The following is a 17,149-nucleotide window of genomic DNA, read 5'->3' as shown; positions in this document are numbered from 1 at the left end:
GAAATATTATACAAAGAATCATGCGGTCGAGTACCTGACTACCATGGACAAGTACGAGGATGCTGATGAATAATTAAGGTGTACGATTGACTTTTGATATTCCTTATATATGTGTCCTAACTATAGTGTCAGATTTTCTTATCATAACAATCACTTGCACTCGTTTGATGAAAAGGAATGGAAGCGGGACATAATGAAATCACTATATAAGACAACCACGCTCTGTATAACAATTCTAATTCTCTTTCTATTTCATCGTATCAACATGACTAATAAGTTTATAGTCCGGTGATAATGATGTCCATGCTAAGGTGCCGGTGCCAGTTTAGTTCTAATGCTTTATTCATCCTAAGGTGGAAGAAGAAGAAGAAGAGAGAGAAGCTTTTAATCTATGATTTTTAAGGTCAAAATGATCAAAAAGCGAAGAGATCTCATGGCTTGTGGAGATTCCTTTCTGGGCCAACTTTCTTAGTGGGCCAAAGATCCACAAAGATGACGACAATATATTAATGCAAATTAAAAGATTATATTTGGGCCCATTTGCTTTGGACAACCTCCCGGTAAATAAAGCCCATGGGCCTTTTTTTTTTTTTACTTTCTAACTAACTAATAATTAATATCGATGAGATATTTTTGGAGAAAAAGAAAAGGGGAGGAAAAGAACTTTAAAACGCATAATAATAACATAGTTCAAGTGTTATGAACGTAAAAAATCTTTAATTTGGAGAGTTTTACTCTTTAATGGGCCGACTCAGCTTGAACTAAATTAGTCAGGACCCGTTGGTTGTCTAAATACCAGAGTACACGCCGAAAAAAATAATAACATTGTTAAAAATGAGCCACGATGATGGGGCTCAATAGCTAATTGAGCTCCTAGTGGACAAATTTTAATTGCAGGGCAATGGGGTTGAAAGGCAAATTGAGCTCCATATGAATGGACCTAAATTGCAATGATGGGTTGAAACAAAAATCCTGATACCAAACTGATGCTCAAGTGGAATAGTCAATAATCTAAGGATATCAATCACTGAAGAAAAAATTTAAATATTTTACACACATTATGGCATTACACTTAAAATCATTAATATAAATGGATGGTTAATTAATTGGAAAGTAGTATTGGTTCATAGGACGAGGGGCCCCTTTTAACCTCACTAGGAAATTAAAGAAGAATTTTAATGTAATTAAATAGAAGATTCGAAAAGAAGACGGCATCATGAGAACACTGGGGACGCAAGAAAAGAGATCAGTCAAAAGCATAATTATAAATCATCAAATGTCGTGGATGTGGAGGGAGAGCATCTAAAGTGCAACATGAGGAACTCAGAATCCCACTTGGAAATGGCGACAAGCATCATTACCCTTTCTTTCTTTTTTTCTTTTTCTTTTGTTTTTAAATTATTATAACTGATGTTTTTTTTGGTGAATAGTATAACTGATGTTGTGGGCTCGTATTATAGTAACGAAAACTAGCAAAAAGGTCAAATAGATCTCGCTAATGAGAACCAAATACGAAACTTTGTGATTTTGAATCGGCAACTTATGCAATTATTTTAGACCCCCTTACTGTTTTCCTTATCTTCTTTTCTTACACATTACATGCATTGGTGAAATCACAGATTTGGAAAATTGAGTATTGGACTTTACTTTTTTCGGTAGATTATTAGAGCTTATTTCAACACGCAAGTTTCGACCTTGAACAACGCACTTATTGATTTCTCCTCTAATAAGTGCGATGCTCAAGTTCGAAATTTGTTTGTTGAAAATGCATCACATATAGATATGATATATGTATGTATATATATTTATATTAACGATATTTGGAAGATTCCACTCCCATCATAGCTGCCAACACAATGGCCTGCAATAAACTTTTATGGAGTATTTTTTATTTCCGTAGGTCTGGTTTAACAAAAGAATATGTTTTTGGGTGTACACTTAATATTCAAAAATTTAATAATAGGCTGCAACTAATTTAGTTTGATTTAAGTAAGCCTATTAAAGAGTAAAATTTTTTCAGCGTATGGATTTTTTTTATTTACAATACTATGTTGCGTTTGGTTTCATAGTAGGATTTTAAAATCAGATTTTGATTTTGAAAAAAAGTTATATAAGTGGGGCCCAACTTTTGACTTTATATGAATTATGTTGTGTTATTGTGAAAAAAAATGATATAAATGAGGCTCACTTTTTGACTTTGTATGAATTATTTTGTTTTGTAGTAAGTAGAGTTAAGTTAGAATTGTGATTCTAAAATAATATCCTAAAACTAAACAAGCCTCAGTAATTAATACTCCCTTTGGTTTCGGAATCGAATTTTAAAATTTTAACTTTAACTTTAACTTTAACTTTACTCACTACACAATAAAAATCAATTCTTCAAAACAAAAAAGATGGGGCCCATACATAAATCTACATACACCTCCATTATACTCAATTTAATTTTTAATACTAAATTCTTTCAACTATTTATTATTTTTTTACACTTTTTCTCATAATTTAACAAAACAATCATTACAATCCAATTAAAATCCAAACTCAACTTAACTCAACTCTAAAACCAAACACGTAAGTTTACCCGCAAACAAAGAAAACCTGAGGAGTATTCGCGTGCTCGTACCCGCACGGTGGATCAATTGAAATATTAATTCTATGCATTCACCGATAAAATAAATAAATAAATATATATATATATATATATTAATACTATGCCCTATCTATGTATCTATGTATACATATATGGCGTATAAATTTGGCATCTTCCCCCTATTTACTAGCTTTTCGTTCGGAAAATTATATATATCTTTCGGGTTACTCAAAGACAAAAGCTCACATTTCAAGTCATGGATGATAATAATATTATCTCCATCCATAATTTAAGACATAGAATTACTTAGAAGTGAGGCAAATGTGTGAAGAAGATTGGAACCAGCTATATCTAAGTCCGGGCATTGAATATTAGACAACCATGGAACACGACTTAAATATTATAAATTTGCAATTGATTTTCTAATGTGAGAAACCCCTACTTTGAATGATTCTCGATCGTTTACGATGTTATAGTATATCGATCCAATGAATTGAGTACTTATTATTGGCAAGTGAATCGATCTATCTATTATTTCTGCATTCATACAGTTTTTTTTCCCCTAAAGAAGATCCAAGGACCTAGCTAGGCATTTATGGAAGTGTTTTTGAAATTAAGATGAAATCAAATTCATCAATTTCGGGCCAGCAAATATAACTCATGTCTTGTCCTTATTGTTTATCGAAGTTTTATATATTTAATAAGATAATAGTTTCTTAGTATATGGCGGCCAATACACCATTGATGTGGTTAGTGCAACGAACTAGGTTTCCAAAAAAAAAAAAAACTGCTACTGGACAAGGCTGTCACGTGCATACACATTCTACTTTATCAGCATGCATTATGTGACTATAGTCGGTGTTTATAAACTCTATCAATGTACGTGTTGTCCCTCGAGTCTTACATTAATATACATGCATGACCGGGCACATTGACCAGAACAATCGAACTTGGAATATAGTAAACAGCTCTTGAAGTAAATGCATGAAAAATACTATAAATTTCTTTGCAATAGTGTGAAAAGAGGAGAATCGATTGAATTGAAGGTGATAATCTTTATTGATGTGACAACCGTATATATACAGAATAACTCATTGATACCTACGGTAAGTAAATAAAAAAGGATACTGTATAAACTATACAAAGAATATCCTAAGAATATCCTAGAATATTCTAAGAATACAAGAAGATTCTAATGTAACAAATCTCGGAGAATATGTGGAAATATCTCGGAAATCATGGCATATCCCGTAATACTCCCCCTCAAGTTGGAGAATGAGGATCCCGAATTCCCAACTAGCGAAGGAGTAAATGAAAGCGATCTCGACCGAGAGCTTTAGTGAACAAATCTGCCAACTGTGAATGTGTCGATAAATAAGCTGTAGAAATAATGCCTGACAGTATATGATCCCGGATAAAATGGCAATCGATCTCAATATGCTTGGTTCGTTCATGGAATACAGGATTTGCCGCAATATGTAGAGCGGCTTGATTATCGCAATACAAGAGTGTAGGTCCAGGTATTGTGACGCCCAAAGAAGATAGAAGACTACGTAACCATATGACCTCACTAACAGTTGCTGCCATAGCTCGGTACTCAGCTTCTGCAGATGATCTGGAGACTGTGGTTTGCTTCTTTGTTTTCCATGATACTGGACTACCACCAAGTGTGATAAAATATCCGGTGACTGATCGTCTAGTCATTGGACAACTAGCCCAATCGGAATCACAATATGCTACTAAATCCATGGAAGCAGGTCGTAAGAATATTCCCTGTCCCGGTGAGCATTTGAGGTAACGAATGATCCTTAATGCTGCATCCCAGTGATCCTTTCGTGGGTCCTGCATGAACTGGGAGAGGATGTGAACCGAGTAAGATAACTCAGGACGAGTTATGGTCAAATAAATTAGACGACCGATCAGACGACGGTATCTAGTCGGTTCTGATATTGGAGAGCCCGAGTCCGATGATAGACCATGACGTTGTTCCATAGGAAAGTAGGAGGGCTTCGATCCAAGTAAGCCGCACTCATTGATGATGTCGAGTGCATATTTCCTTTGATTAAGAAATAATCCCTTCTCCATGCGGGTTACTTCTATCCCGAGAAAGTATCTTAAAGACCCCAGGTCTTTAATGCGAAAATGAGTATCAAGATATCTCTTAAGAGATGTACAGTCTTCAGAACTATTCCCAACGACAATCATATCATCCACATAGACTAGTACCGCAAGAAATTTCTTATCCCGCTGTAGTGTAAAGAGAGAATGATCGGCTTCAGACTGAGAGAAACCATAATTGCGTAGGGCACTCGTAAACTTAGAGAACCAATTGCGAGACGCTTGGCGAAGACCATAAAGGGATTTCTGAAGACGACACGCATAACCTGGGCGTCGATGAGAAAATCCCGGGGGTAACTTCATATATACTTCCTCTTCAAGTTCCCCATGAAGAAATGCATTATGGACATCTAGTTGATGCATTTCCCAATTATTAGTTACTGCGAGAGAAAGCAGAACACGTACCGTAACGAGCTTGGCGACGGGTGCAAAAGTTTCATGAAAATCCACACCCTCTATTTGTGTGAATCCTTTTGCTACAAGACGAGCCTTGAAACGTTCAATGCTGCCATCCGCATGACGTTTAATTTTGAAAACCCATTTGCAACCAATGGGTTTCTTGCCTTCGGGAACTGGTTCTATTCGCCAAGTATTGTTAGATTCCAAAGCTCGTATTTCAGCCTGCATAGCATTACGCCATCGAGAATCTTGTACTGCTTCTTGGTAGGATCGAGGTTCAACCTCATGGTCCAATGCCGCAGTATATGCAAAATGATAATCAGTAAATTTCGAATATGATAGACATGGCTCAATTGAATAAGACTTACCCGAGAAAGTCGATGAAGTGGGTGTGCTCGAATTGGAGAGGGGGGGCTGAATTTCAACTGTATGGCAAAGAAAATCCTTGTGCCAACTGGGAGGATGTCGATTTCTGTCTGATCTTCGTAACTGAATATTCTGATTAGCTGGAGTACTATCAGCATGGGTAGGAGAAAGAGGCCCAAAATCCATGGGCTGAATCAGTGGACTGTGTACAGAGAAAGGAAGCTGGGCCGCAGAAGGAAGAAGCTGGGCCTCGGAGGAAGTGATCCGGGCCTCGGAGGAAGAGAATTGGGCCTCAGAGGAAGGGAGCTGGACTGCAGGCCGAGCTGGAATATTCTCCAGTTCTGCGGGCCGATGATCAGAAGAAACGGGCTGGACTGCTGAATTAACTTCGGGCTGGGCATGTCCTGATTCATCATTGGGCTGAACTGATATGAATTTATTTTCTAGCTCATAATTCTCCCCTTTGCTTCCATAATCTGAACCGGGCACAAAATCCAAGAACAAGGGTGTGTCATTCTTGTCAATAATTCTATTGTCCAACCTCTCTTGAGAAAAGGAAATGTGTCCTCAAAAAATTTCACATCCCTAGAGACAAATATTTCTCGTGTTTTCAAATCATATAAGCGCCAACCCTTCTTACCGTATGGGTATCCCACGAAAATACACTTACGTGATCTTTCTCCAAATTTGTCTGTTACGCTTGACCTATTATGTGCGTAGCAAAGACAACCAAATACTCGTAGGTGAGAATAATCAGGTGGTTTATTGAATAACATCTCAAACGGAGTTTTACCCGATAAAATCGATGATGGCGTTATATTGATGAGGTATGCAGCAGTGGTTACACATTCTCCCCAAAATCGTGTTGGAAGACTTGCCTGAAATAAGAGTGCCCGTGCCACGTTTAATATGTGGCGATGTTTCCTTTCTACTCGCCCATTCTGTTGTGGAGTATAGGAACAGGAAGTCTGATGTATGATGCCACGTTGTGAGAAGAAATTTTGTATTTCTTTGGAGAGAAATTCCGACCCATTATCAGTCCGAAGAATTTTCACTGATCTTTCAAACTGATTTTGTACCAGATTGATGAATCCAATTAGGTTATATCTGGCCTCGGCTTTATCACGTAAAGGGTATATCCAAATAGCTCGACTATAGTCATCAACAATCGTCATGAAGTAATAAGCCCCAGAAAGTGATTTAATTTTGTATGGCCCCCATAAATCACAATGAACTAATTGGAATAAATAGCTCGCTTTATTGAGACTTATTGGAAATGGAGAACGAGTTTGCTTTGACCTATAGCAAACATCACAGTCCTTATGACAACTGGAATTAGATGTAATACCCTTAAAAATAAGACGACGTGACGGGTGCCCCAAACAGTTGTGCCAAAGCTCATTATTTTCAAATGTGACTGCGGAAGCTATGACTGACGATGATGACACACGCCGTAAATAGTAGACCCCCCCGAGCATTTCACCCACTCCAAACGTCTTCCTCGTGGTGAGGTCCTGTAATAAGCACATGTCACCATGAAAAATCACCCGACAATTAGAATCAGTGGATAATTGAGCAACTGATATTAAATTGCACTCAAAAGATGGAACTAGTATGACATTCGATAAATTGAGATCCCCAGCGATATGAATGTTTCCTTCCTTAGTGGCAAGAATAGAATTGCCATTAGGAAATCGAACCCTGAAATTCTCAATAAGTCGACTAGAATTAAATAAGTCAACCCTTCCTGTCATGTGGCGCGAAGCACCCGTGTCAATAATCCATTGATCATCTGGATTAATGGAAATTAATTTATTATCGACAAGAGGCTCAGCTGAGTGATTATCTCTTCCGACTATGTCAAGAAGCTTCTCGAACTGGGCTGTGGACAGCTCTGAAATTTTGCTGGGCTTCGGACCAGAGCTGGCGGCCTGGACTGCATTTGAACGGGCCTGCAGATTACTCTGCCCAGTCGCTGCATAACTCGGCCCATGTTTCTTTTGCTGCTTGGGCCCGCCTTTGCCTTTGCTCCTGGGCTCCCAATCCGTGGGCTTTCCGTGAAGTTTCCAGCATGTGCTGCGAGTGTGGCCCATTCGGTCACAGTGATCACAGTAAGGTCGTCCTCCCGATCGTGCGTCGGGTTGATTTGTTCCAGCTCCCTCCTTGACATAATAAATTGCTGCCTCTGGTCCCGACTCATGTCCACGAGCCACAATCTTTTGTCGCTCCTCATGAATCACCATGTAATAAATTTTGTTAAGAGAAGGAAGTGTATCAAGACTCAGGATATTGGAGCGCACCATACCGAACTCTGGGTTGAGCCCCATGAGAAATTGATATGCTTTTTCTTTCTCGCGATGTGAAATCACGAATGCTGCCGCCGCACAAGTACAAGTAGGAGCCGTGAGAAAATTCTCTAGCTCATCCCACAAGACTTTGAGATTGGAATAATACTTTGCGACGGTTTCACCTTCCTGTCTCATCAGACATAAACGAGATTTCAATTCATATATCCTTGCTTCGTTACCTTCCGAAAACCTCTCTTTGAGGTCATCCCAGAGAGTCTTCGCATTTTCGATACATGCGACACTCGATTGCAAATCTTGATCGAGAGTATTGGTTATCCACGCCACGACCATCGAATTGCACATGATCCATTGCAATTCATTGGCATCTCCCTCAGCTGGTTTTTGTACTGAGCCATCGATGAATCCAAGCTTATTCTTTGCTCGAAGTGCATTAGTCATTAGCCTGGACCAAGTGAGATAATTCTCACCATTCAAAGTGCAGGCGATGATCTTGATTCCTAGTGCATCGGATGAGGTGACAGTATAAGGTGAAACAGCGATGATGGATCCCATTCCTACTCCAGTGTTTGCTTCCATGGGATAATTGGAGAATAAGAAACGAATATCAACAAGGATTTGATCGGTTTCAAGGCTTTGATGCTCTGATACCATGTGAAAAGAGGAGAATCGATTGAATTGAAGGTGATAATCTTTATTGATGTGACAACCGTATATATACAGAATAACTCATTGATACCTACGGTAAGTAAATCAAAAAGGATACTGTATAAACTATACAAAGAATATCCTAAGAATATCCTAGAATATTCTAAGAATACAAGAAGATTCTAATGTAACAAATCTCGGAGAATATGTGGAAATATCTCGGAAATCATGGCATATCCCGTAATAAATAGCTCAAAGCACACGATATCGATCTGCATAACATGTCGAAAATTGAGGTCTCTTTATCGGCACCCTCTCGCATTGCTCGGGCCTCAGGTTGCCCCCAACTAGAGAGGACGACTCCCATGCTTCCCTTCAGCCAGAAAATTCTACACGTCTCGCCCCTGCTTGTCTAGGGCAACTAATAATAAATTAGATTGTAATGTACGATTTTCGTCGTATCGATGAGAAAAACATGCATGCTTCCGATGAGCTCTCTCAACATCACCAATATATACATTGTGTTACAAGGAATTAGAGGCTTCCTGGCAACAGAAGAGCTTGATTTGGTAAGCGGTGTTGCTAATTAATATCGTATAATTGGATTTATGTTCACGTTGAAATGTCAAGCGGATCATGTCATGTTACGACTTTAATTGCAGAAAAATAAATTAGTTTTACGAGAAATAATTCCTTTTTTTTTTAATTAATTTACCATGTCCTCAACCAATTTATGGGTATTTTCAGAATTATAGACAATGTACGTCATTTGAGTTTGTGATGTGGGAGGTTGGTAAGAGAAAACGTCCATTTTCCTAACCAGGACAACAAGAGCACTGGAGTTGCGAAACCAAGTTTTCGTTCTCAGAGCCAGACCACGAGCAACACTAGGCCACATAGAAACGGAAAATAGAACCACGTATCGTCTCTACGATATGAGATATCTTTTTCCGTAATTCAATTCTTCTAATTTTAAAGAATTTTGAGCTCGGAGTTCTTTTGCGTCTTCTATTCTTCTCTTCCAATGAATGACAAGAAGAAAGAAAGACATGTTCTGAGTTCTAAAACGTTTCTTTTGCAATTGAAGATGCCTTACAAATTTGCAGTTCACGAGCCTTCTTCGTTCAGTCATATACTTCGGAGCTTTTCAGCACTCCTTTTTTTTCCTTTAATTATTTTTCATATGAATCATGATATTTAAAAATATAATAAGTTCCGACTATTTCAATTTAAGACGGATCCAAATAAAACTCTCCCGGCATCCACTCGTAATATTGAAATTCAAAATCTTACTTATTAGGACAAGTATTGCGTGAATCAATTCAGGTTGCTTCCTTCCGTTGTTTTCTTCTTTTTATAATAATCAAATAACTAATTATACGAAAGAGGATTTTAAAAAATAATAGAAAAAGAAGCCTCTGAACAATTTCGGAGCGACTGACGTGGCAAGCCACCCCTCCGTTTGCTTTGTCTGCCACCTTCGGACACAGACACAGAAGAGAGAGAGAGAGAGAGAGAGAGAGGGAGGGAGAGGGAGGGAGGAGGGAGAGAGAGATGCCAAATAGTCTCTTGGGACAAATGTAAGCATCTTCCGTCTCTTCTTCTTCTTCTTCTTCTTCTTCTTCTTCTTCCTCTCCCTCTGTCCCTCGAGCTCAGCCCCATTACTGCACTCGCCACCACCATAGCAATGGCGGTGGCGACCCTGAAGAGGGGCACACGCCCGCCGTGGGTGGGCCTGGGCGCGGCGGTGTGGGTCCAGATAGCCTCCGGCAACGCCTACAACTTCCCCCTCTACTCCCACTCCCTCAAGTCCGTGCTCGGCTTCAACCAGCACCAGCTCACCCTCCTCGGCGTGGCCAACGACGTCGGCGAGAACGTCGGCCTCATCCCAGGCCTCGTCTCCAACCACCTTCCCCCCTGGGCCGTCCTCCTTGTCGGCTCCGTCGCCTGCTTCCTCGGCTACGGCGTCCTCTGGCTCGCCGTCTCCCGCACCGTCCAACCCCTCCCTTACTGGCTGGTGAGTAATCGATTAGTCTACCCAACTCAGTCCTCCGATTCTTTCTTCCTTCTCCTTCTCAGCTGAGCAGACTCGTCCATTCTTCGATATCTCCCCGGCGAGTTTCTATTTCTATATTTCTCAAAGAACCTTATATATATATATATATATATATAATTTTCCCGGCAACATATTTTAGCGTAATATTCCCGCTGGCCTTTTCTTCTTAAAAATCTAATTTTTATATATAATATTTGGGCCAATGTGTGATATTTTAAAATATATATGTTCATAGATATTAGTCTTTCTCTTCCTTCAATGTCTAAAGAAGCTCAGCTGAAAATTGATTTCTTAGACATAATTTTCAAGTCTTGATCTTGTGTTTATGAATGGGAACTTTTAAATTTCAGGTAGCCAAGAAAGGGTAATTTTTTCTTTATTAGGCTCTATGGGATAACTATCTGGAAATAATATATCTGAGGTTAGATATTGAATCTGAGGTCCTCCTTTAATGTGCAGCTCGATATGAATGATTTACTGTGCGAAAAAATAATATCGTGGACTGGTTGTTAGATATCGATACGGAGATGTTGATGTATACCATATAGTCAGTGTGGATGTTTAGTCCAATATCCAAACTCATGAATTATTCAATGATAGAAAATGGATGGATCAACTTATGAGATTTTTGCATAGAAATTTTTCTGCAAGGTATCTATCCATCTGTTGAGTCTTTAACTTGGTTATAGGATTGTCTAGGATGGTGTGTGTTGTCAACGTAGTCCGAATTTTATTGGGCAAATGTATGCAGGGCGTGTTTGGCCGGCCTCATGATGCAGGGCGTTTGCTGAATTCACTGAATTCATTTATACATATAGAACTCAAATATATAAGAGGGTGTTAATTGGTTGGTCTTGGTGATTTATTTACTTTTCCAATTTTGTGTTTCGGTCATAAACTGGTTATTGGTTTTGACAATTAAACCATGACAATAAATACAATTTCACCCTAAAAGTTACAGGCCTTTTGAAGGTCATATTTTGTTTATCTGTTGAATGGATCGTCCCTCCCTTAATTGATGCTTCTCCGTTGGGGAAAGAAGCTCCATATAGAAACCGGATTTAATGTTGTTATCAATACATTGAAATGACTTGCTTGGGACATGTCAACGAGCGATCTATGCAGAATGACTTGTATGTAGAGAATTATGGAGATCCTATAGAAGATTTGGGTAAGAAAACTTTTAAGGGGGAGGACCTAACCTCTTTTCCTTTACGATCACCTCAGAAGCAAAGTTGTGTACTTAGTTTGGTTAACCAACCTCAACAAGCTCGCTTTTTATGCTGCTGCAGTTATGGCTCGCCCTCTGTGTGGCCACGAACAGCAGCGCCTGGCTCACCACTGCAATTCTTGTGACAAACATGAGAAACTTCCCTTTAAGTCGAGGGACTGTTGCCGGAATCCTCAAAGGCTATGGAGGTCTAAGTGCCGCAGTATTCACCGAGATCTACAGCTTGCTTCTCCACCACTCGTCCTTGAAGCTCCTCGTGTTCCTCTCTCTCGGGATCCCCATCCTCTGTCTCCTCATGATGTACTTTGTTAGAGCTTGCACTCCAGCTTTGAGAGAGGACTCCTCTGAGCGCAGCCATTTTCTCTTTATACAGGTGGCAAGTGTTGTTCTCGGGTTATACGTTCTCATAACTACGATTTTGGGTGATGTGTTCTCTCTGAGAGGTCCTGAGTCCTATTCGGTTGTTGCTGTGATGGTTCTTCTTATCATGGCTCCATTGGCAATACCAGTGAAGATGACTCTGTATCCCAGGCCAGGCAGGCAAACTGAGGTAATGGAAAGACCAGCGGAAGAAGAAAGTTCGGACAAAAAGGAACCTCTGCTAGCTAGCTTTTGTGAGAATGAGGATGTGTCGGAGGTTGAGATGCTTTTGGCTGAGGGAGAGGGCGCGGTGAAGAAAAAGAGGAGGCCAAAAAGGGGGGAAGATTTTAAATTCTTCGAGGCTCTCATCAAGGCCGATTTCTGGCTACTTTTCTTGGTTTACTTCATTGGAGTGGGTTCTGGAGTCACGGTTCTTAACAATCTCGCGCAGATAGGAATTGCACAAGGAGTGCATAATACTACCATATTGCTGTCCCTGTTCAGCTTTGGCAACTTTGTGGGCCGGCTTGGTGGAGGTGTTGTATCCGAGCATTTTCTCAGGTTGGTATAAACCTTCTTCTTGCCAAAGAGAACTGCTGTTAAGTTGCCAGGACTAAGCCAATTATATTCCACACATTTAACTTTGACATTTGTCTGCAGATCGAAGACTATGCCCCGTACGTTTTGGATGACAGGGACCCAGGTGATCATGATCTTCACCTACCTCCTCTTTGCCTCGGCAATCGATGGGACCCTCTATGCCGCAACTGCTCTCCTCGGGATCTGCTATGGTGTTCAGTTCTCCATAATGGTGCCGACCGTGTCCGAGCTATTTGGGCTCAAGCATTTCGGCCTGTTCTACAACTTCATGTCCCTAGGAAACCCTATTGGAGCATTCCTATTTTCAGGCCTCCTCGCCGGATACATATACGACCACGAGGCAGCCAAGCAGCATGGATTGGAAGTTCTCAACTCAGGACTCACTTGCCTGGGTCCAAACTGCTTCAGGCTCACCTTCATGATCCTCGCAGGTGTTTGTGGGCTTGGGGTTATCCTAAGCGTAGTTTTGTCCATCAGGATAAAACCCGTCTATCAGATGCTCTATGCAGGCGGGTCCTTCAGGTTGCCACAAAGTTCAGTTCACTGATATAATCTCATAATACAACATTGGAGCTTGTGTTTTTAAGGAAGAATGTAGGGATATCCCGTGTGGGAACAAAGCGGTAAATTTTGGTCATGATATATATAGCCAACACTATAGTCTTTTGAATTCTCGACCGTGAAGGTGTTATGTATGACTATGTTCAATGCCCATATTCATGGAACAAGAAGTAGGGACCGACTCATGCATGTTATGGTAGATTTTGGTAAAGAAGTGATTCAATCTTTGTTTTGGCTCATAGACTGCACAATTGCAAACTCTTATTCATCAAGACATGCGCTCTGAAGAGTGAAGTTGGGGTCTGAATAGGCCACTGAAAAGAGTGAATCGTTTTTTTCGTGTAACTGATCATCATGACTTTCTTGGAGTATATTTATTGGGAATTTACTGCTGGAAGCAAATAAAACCATGATATGCTGCGACGAGCTTCTTGTATCACTATTGCCGATGTTGATTTGAAATTTTAGGAAGCTTCATAGTATGTTTAGCAGGACAAGAAAGGAGGGACAATTGAAATTGCCATGTAAATATGGTGGAGGTCGCTATTCCATTGGAAGTTTTATTAATTACCAAGAGAACCAGTACGAGAAGCCCAAGGGCAATACAACCGAGCCATGATTAAGTCTGCTACATCCTAGGAAAAGATTAATCAAAAGGGGCTAATTCTATCGAAGAAGCACTTGGAATTGCGGCAGTGAGTCTAAGAGTACTGTTGTTCTTTGCCTGCCAGTGAATCACCACTTGAGTCGGCTTCTCGATCAATATCAAAACTGGGAATGTCCTGCTAAGCTGCCTACAGTCAGTAATAAGAGTTTCCAATACCTGAGGACCATATATTATATGTAATCTCTAGGCATCAACCCATCAAGTTCCTGCGATAACCGAGTACTGTCCATCCTTTGAGGATCCAAAGCTCGGTATGACCACCCTCAGTCACTGGCTTCATGATAACGTGAACCAAAGGGTCACTGGCATCATGAAAGCGTGAATCATAGGGTCGGTGTTTGATGAAAGATAACTGTCCTGTCCACCATTAGCCTCAAGGTCTCCTCCACAGAGGTAACTGGCAGTCGTGGCCCCTCGTATGAGGGGTGCAGAATTTACGTTTTCGAAAATACGATCATACCGACACTAGAGCAAGATTATATACAACTCTTGATTATAGTTGAAAGATCCTATCTTCTGAGGCTTACCCGAGCTAAGTGCCCAGCGAGAGCATCCCTAATCATCTTCCCATTCTCGGACTCCTCCCCTTCATAAACTGGAAGCTCCATCAAGGAGCTTCCCGGGTTTTCATCCGAAAATGACTCCCCACACTTGATCAGAAAATTATGCAGCAAACACCCTGCAAATATAGCGAAAGGGAAGAACTCAATGCATTCCTCCTTCCATGGCCTTGAGAGGAGCTGCCACTTAGCCCGAAGTCTTGAGAATGCCAAGCGCAGCGATCCCATTGCTCGGGAATGAACTGAGTTGAATTCCCTCTCTCTCGAGCTGGAGCTCTCTTCTTTGTTCAACTGATTGCTGTAAGGAGTTACAAGCCATGGGAGAAGCGGGTAGCAAGCATCGCCCAATAAGTATTGGGGGATCGACTGGCCATCACTGAGCTCGAAGCTTGGCCCATTCAACAGCTCCCTCGATTCCTCGATGGCCGAAAACAGCCTAGTTTTTCGCAAGATAGAACTGGGTTTTAATGTACCCGGCCACCCTGCAGAAAGATCCAAGAATCTTCCTTCGGAGTCGACCAATGCTTGGACTAACAGAGACCCATTTCGCCCCAATGCATCCCCATCAACTAAGAATTTGCCGAAACCTAAGACCCCACAGCAATTGGGCAAAGAAGCCCGCGTGAACCCGACTATGACTCCATCCATATCGGAGTAAAGCTCTAACAAGTTGCCTAATTTATCGTTCAGAGCTTTAAGCACTGCAAAGAACGAGCGGCAGGCGTCGGCTGAGGAGTGGAAGCCGAACTGGCGGGCCACAGCCTGGTAAGGGACTGCATGGGCAAGACGGTAGAGGGCAGCGCCGAGGGCGTAGAGGGGGTGGATTGAAGGGGCAATGGACTGAAGAGCAGGGTAGAGGAGGTTTAGGAGGAGGGAGAATGATGGCTTCGACATGCGGAAGAAGCTGCCCCACCGGGGATCATAATCTGTGGCGGTGGAGAGGAAACGGTGGAACCAGCAGTTATGGAGCTGCGGCGGAGGTGGCAGGAGCGCTGGTGGCGAAGATAAAGGGGCGATCTTGGGACTGGAAGCGGAAGCTTGGAGGGAGGAGAGGAGAGCGGAGAGCGAGTGGAGTTGGGATTCTAAGGTGAGGGTCTGGGCAGGGAGGAGTTGGAGGTCGTGGTGAAGGAGGAAAGAATGGGCGGCGGAGGTGGCGGCGGAGATGAGGGAGACGAGCTCCGGGGTCAGGTGCATGGAGGATTTCTTGGCTCTGCGTTTCTTGCCCTTCGGTTTGCTGCTGGTGGCGGGTCTGGGCATGATCGCCTTGGCGGAATCGGCCGCCCGGCCGCCACCGCCGGCGGCCATCGGCGTATGCTAGGACGTTGCTTTCTGACTGCGATGGGAACGCGGGGGACAGAGAGGTACGGTCTAATCTTCAGCATTCTCTGTTATTATTATTTATTATTTTTATTTTTCGATAGGTACATTTTCTAGTGATGTTTTTCTCTGTGTCGTGTCTCAGGAATTTTTATTTTTGGGCTTTGGAATTATTGTTCATATGCAATTCTGATTTGGCTTGGGAATTCTCAACATTTTTTTTGTATTAAATCAAATTTCTATAATATTTTTGGTATGCAAGTTAGCATCTGAAAATTCAATATATTCATACTAATTCGGTTCGAGTTAGGTCAATCCATTAAAGAAAACAAGTGTAAGAAAGGGCCACTAACATAAAGGGAATGAATATGTAAAATTCTTCTAATTAAGATTTTTTTTATTCGTAAAACTCGAATAAAAAATTTTATTTAAAGAAAATGACCGAATCAAGTTAAACCAAATCAAGTTAGTAATTTTCTAGATATTCAATCTCAAATATATCATGGCTCTCTCTCAAAATAATGAGTTGGAATTCCTCAGACAATCGTAAATATACATATTATACTTTGGACTAGCATAACCACCTTAGAGTTTGTCAGATAACAACGATGACATGTCTTTGCTCCTGCTAAGGAAAGAGTATTGATGTCAAAATTAGATTTATTTAAATGAAATGGACCAAAACGTGAGATAATAACTAGAGGTATACACAAATTTATATGTTTGATTAATGAAACGTACGAAATTGGTATCCAATTTAGAGGAAATTTTACGATATTGGTGTGGGGAAAAATGTGATGGGGTACTTGGAGAAGTCTGTGTTGGTCACAAATTCCATGAGGATTCCAATGAGAGGTGACGTTTGCTGCTTTCGTTTTCTCGTTAACAGTTCATAAATTGAATAGCAATCCACACTTAATTTACTTTTGTTTGGAGGTGTTATTGAGCCTCCATACCCTATATTTGTACTATTAAGCCATTAATTTAATGCAATTGGGCTTCACCCCTTTTTTATTTTTGGAGTTTTTATTCCAAATGGCTCATAATTTATCTATTTTATCAAATCTATTATATTTTTTTGTCTAATCTATCCCATGATTTACTTTTTGCATCAAATTTATCCCGACGTTGTCTTTTCTGTCGACATCTAACGGTCGTGCTGACGTGACGTCCACGTGGCAAGTGTGGTCCACTATCCCTTCACTTGCCATGTCAACACGGCCGTTAGATGTCGACGAAAAAGATAATGTCGGAATAGATTTGATACAAATAGTAAATTATGAGATAGATTTGATAAATAAAAATATAAAATAGATTTGACAAAACGTGTAAATCATTCCTTTTATTTTTCATTCACCTAAAAAAAAATCCCC

At 40.7% G+C, this 17,149-nt stretch overlaps 2 protein-coding genes across 2 annotated transcripts; one reads left to right on the top strand and one right to left on the bottom strand.

The window, feature by feature from the left end:
• Positions 1-9,922: 9,922 nt before the first annotated feature.
• LOC116199478 (protein NUCLEAR FUSION DEFECTIVE 4-like) lies at positions 9,923-13,473 on the top strand. Its single transcript, XM_031529829.1, has 3 exons — positions 9,923-10,441; positions 11,773-12,632; positions 12,732-13,473. Exons 1-3 carry the CDS (start codon positions 10,112-10,114, stop codon positions 13,216-13,218), a joined length of 1,677 nt encoding a protein of 558 aa, XP_031385689.1. The 5' UTR covers positions 9,923-10,111; the 3' UTR covers positions 13,219-13,473.
• Positions 13,474-13,749: 276 nt separating this feature from the next.
• LOC116199480 (protein ALP1-like) lies at positions 13,750-15,889 on the bottom strand. The gene has a single exon (XM_031529831.1). It carries the CDS (start codon positions 15,762-15,764, stop codon positions 14,409-14,411), a length of 1,356 nt encoding a protein of 451 aa, XP_031385691.1. The 5' UTR covers positions 15,765-15,889; the 3' UTR covers positions 13,750-14,408.
• Between the last annotated feature and the right edge of the window lie 1,260 nt (positions 15,890-17,149).

This window comes from Punica granatum, chromosome 3 (genome assembly GCF_007655135.1).
Source record: "Punica granatum isolate Tunisia-2019 chromosome 3, ASM765513v2, whole genome shotgun sequence".
Lineage (NCBI taxonomy): Eukaryota > Viridiplantae > Streptophyta > Magnoliopsida > Myrtales > Lythraceae > Punica > Punica granatum.
Note: the sequence above shows the minus strand (reverse complement) of the source record. Positions and strands in the feature narration are given on the sequence as shown.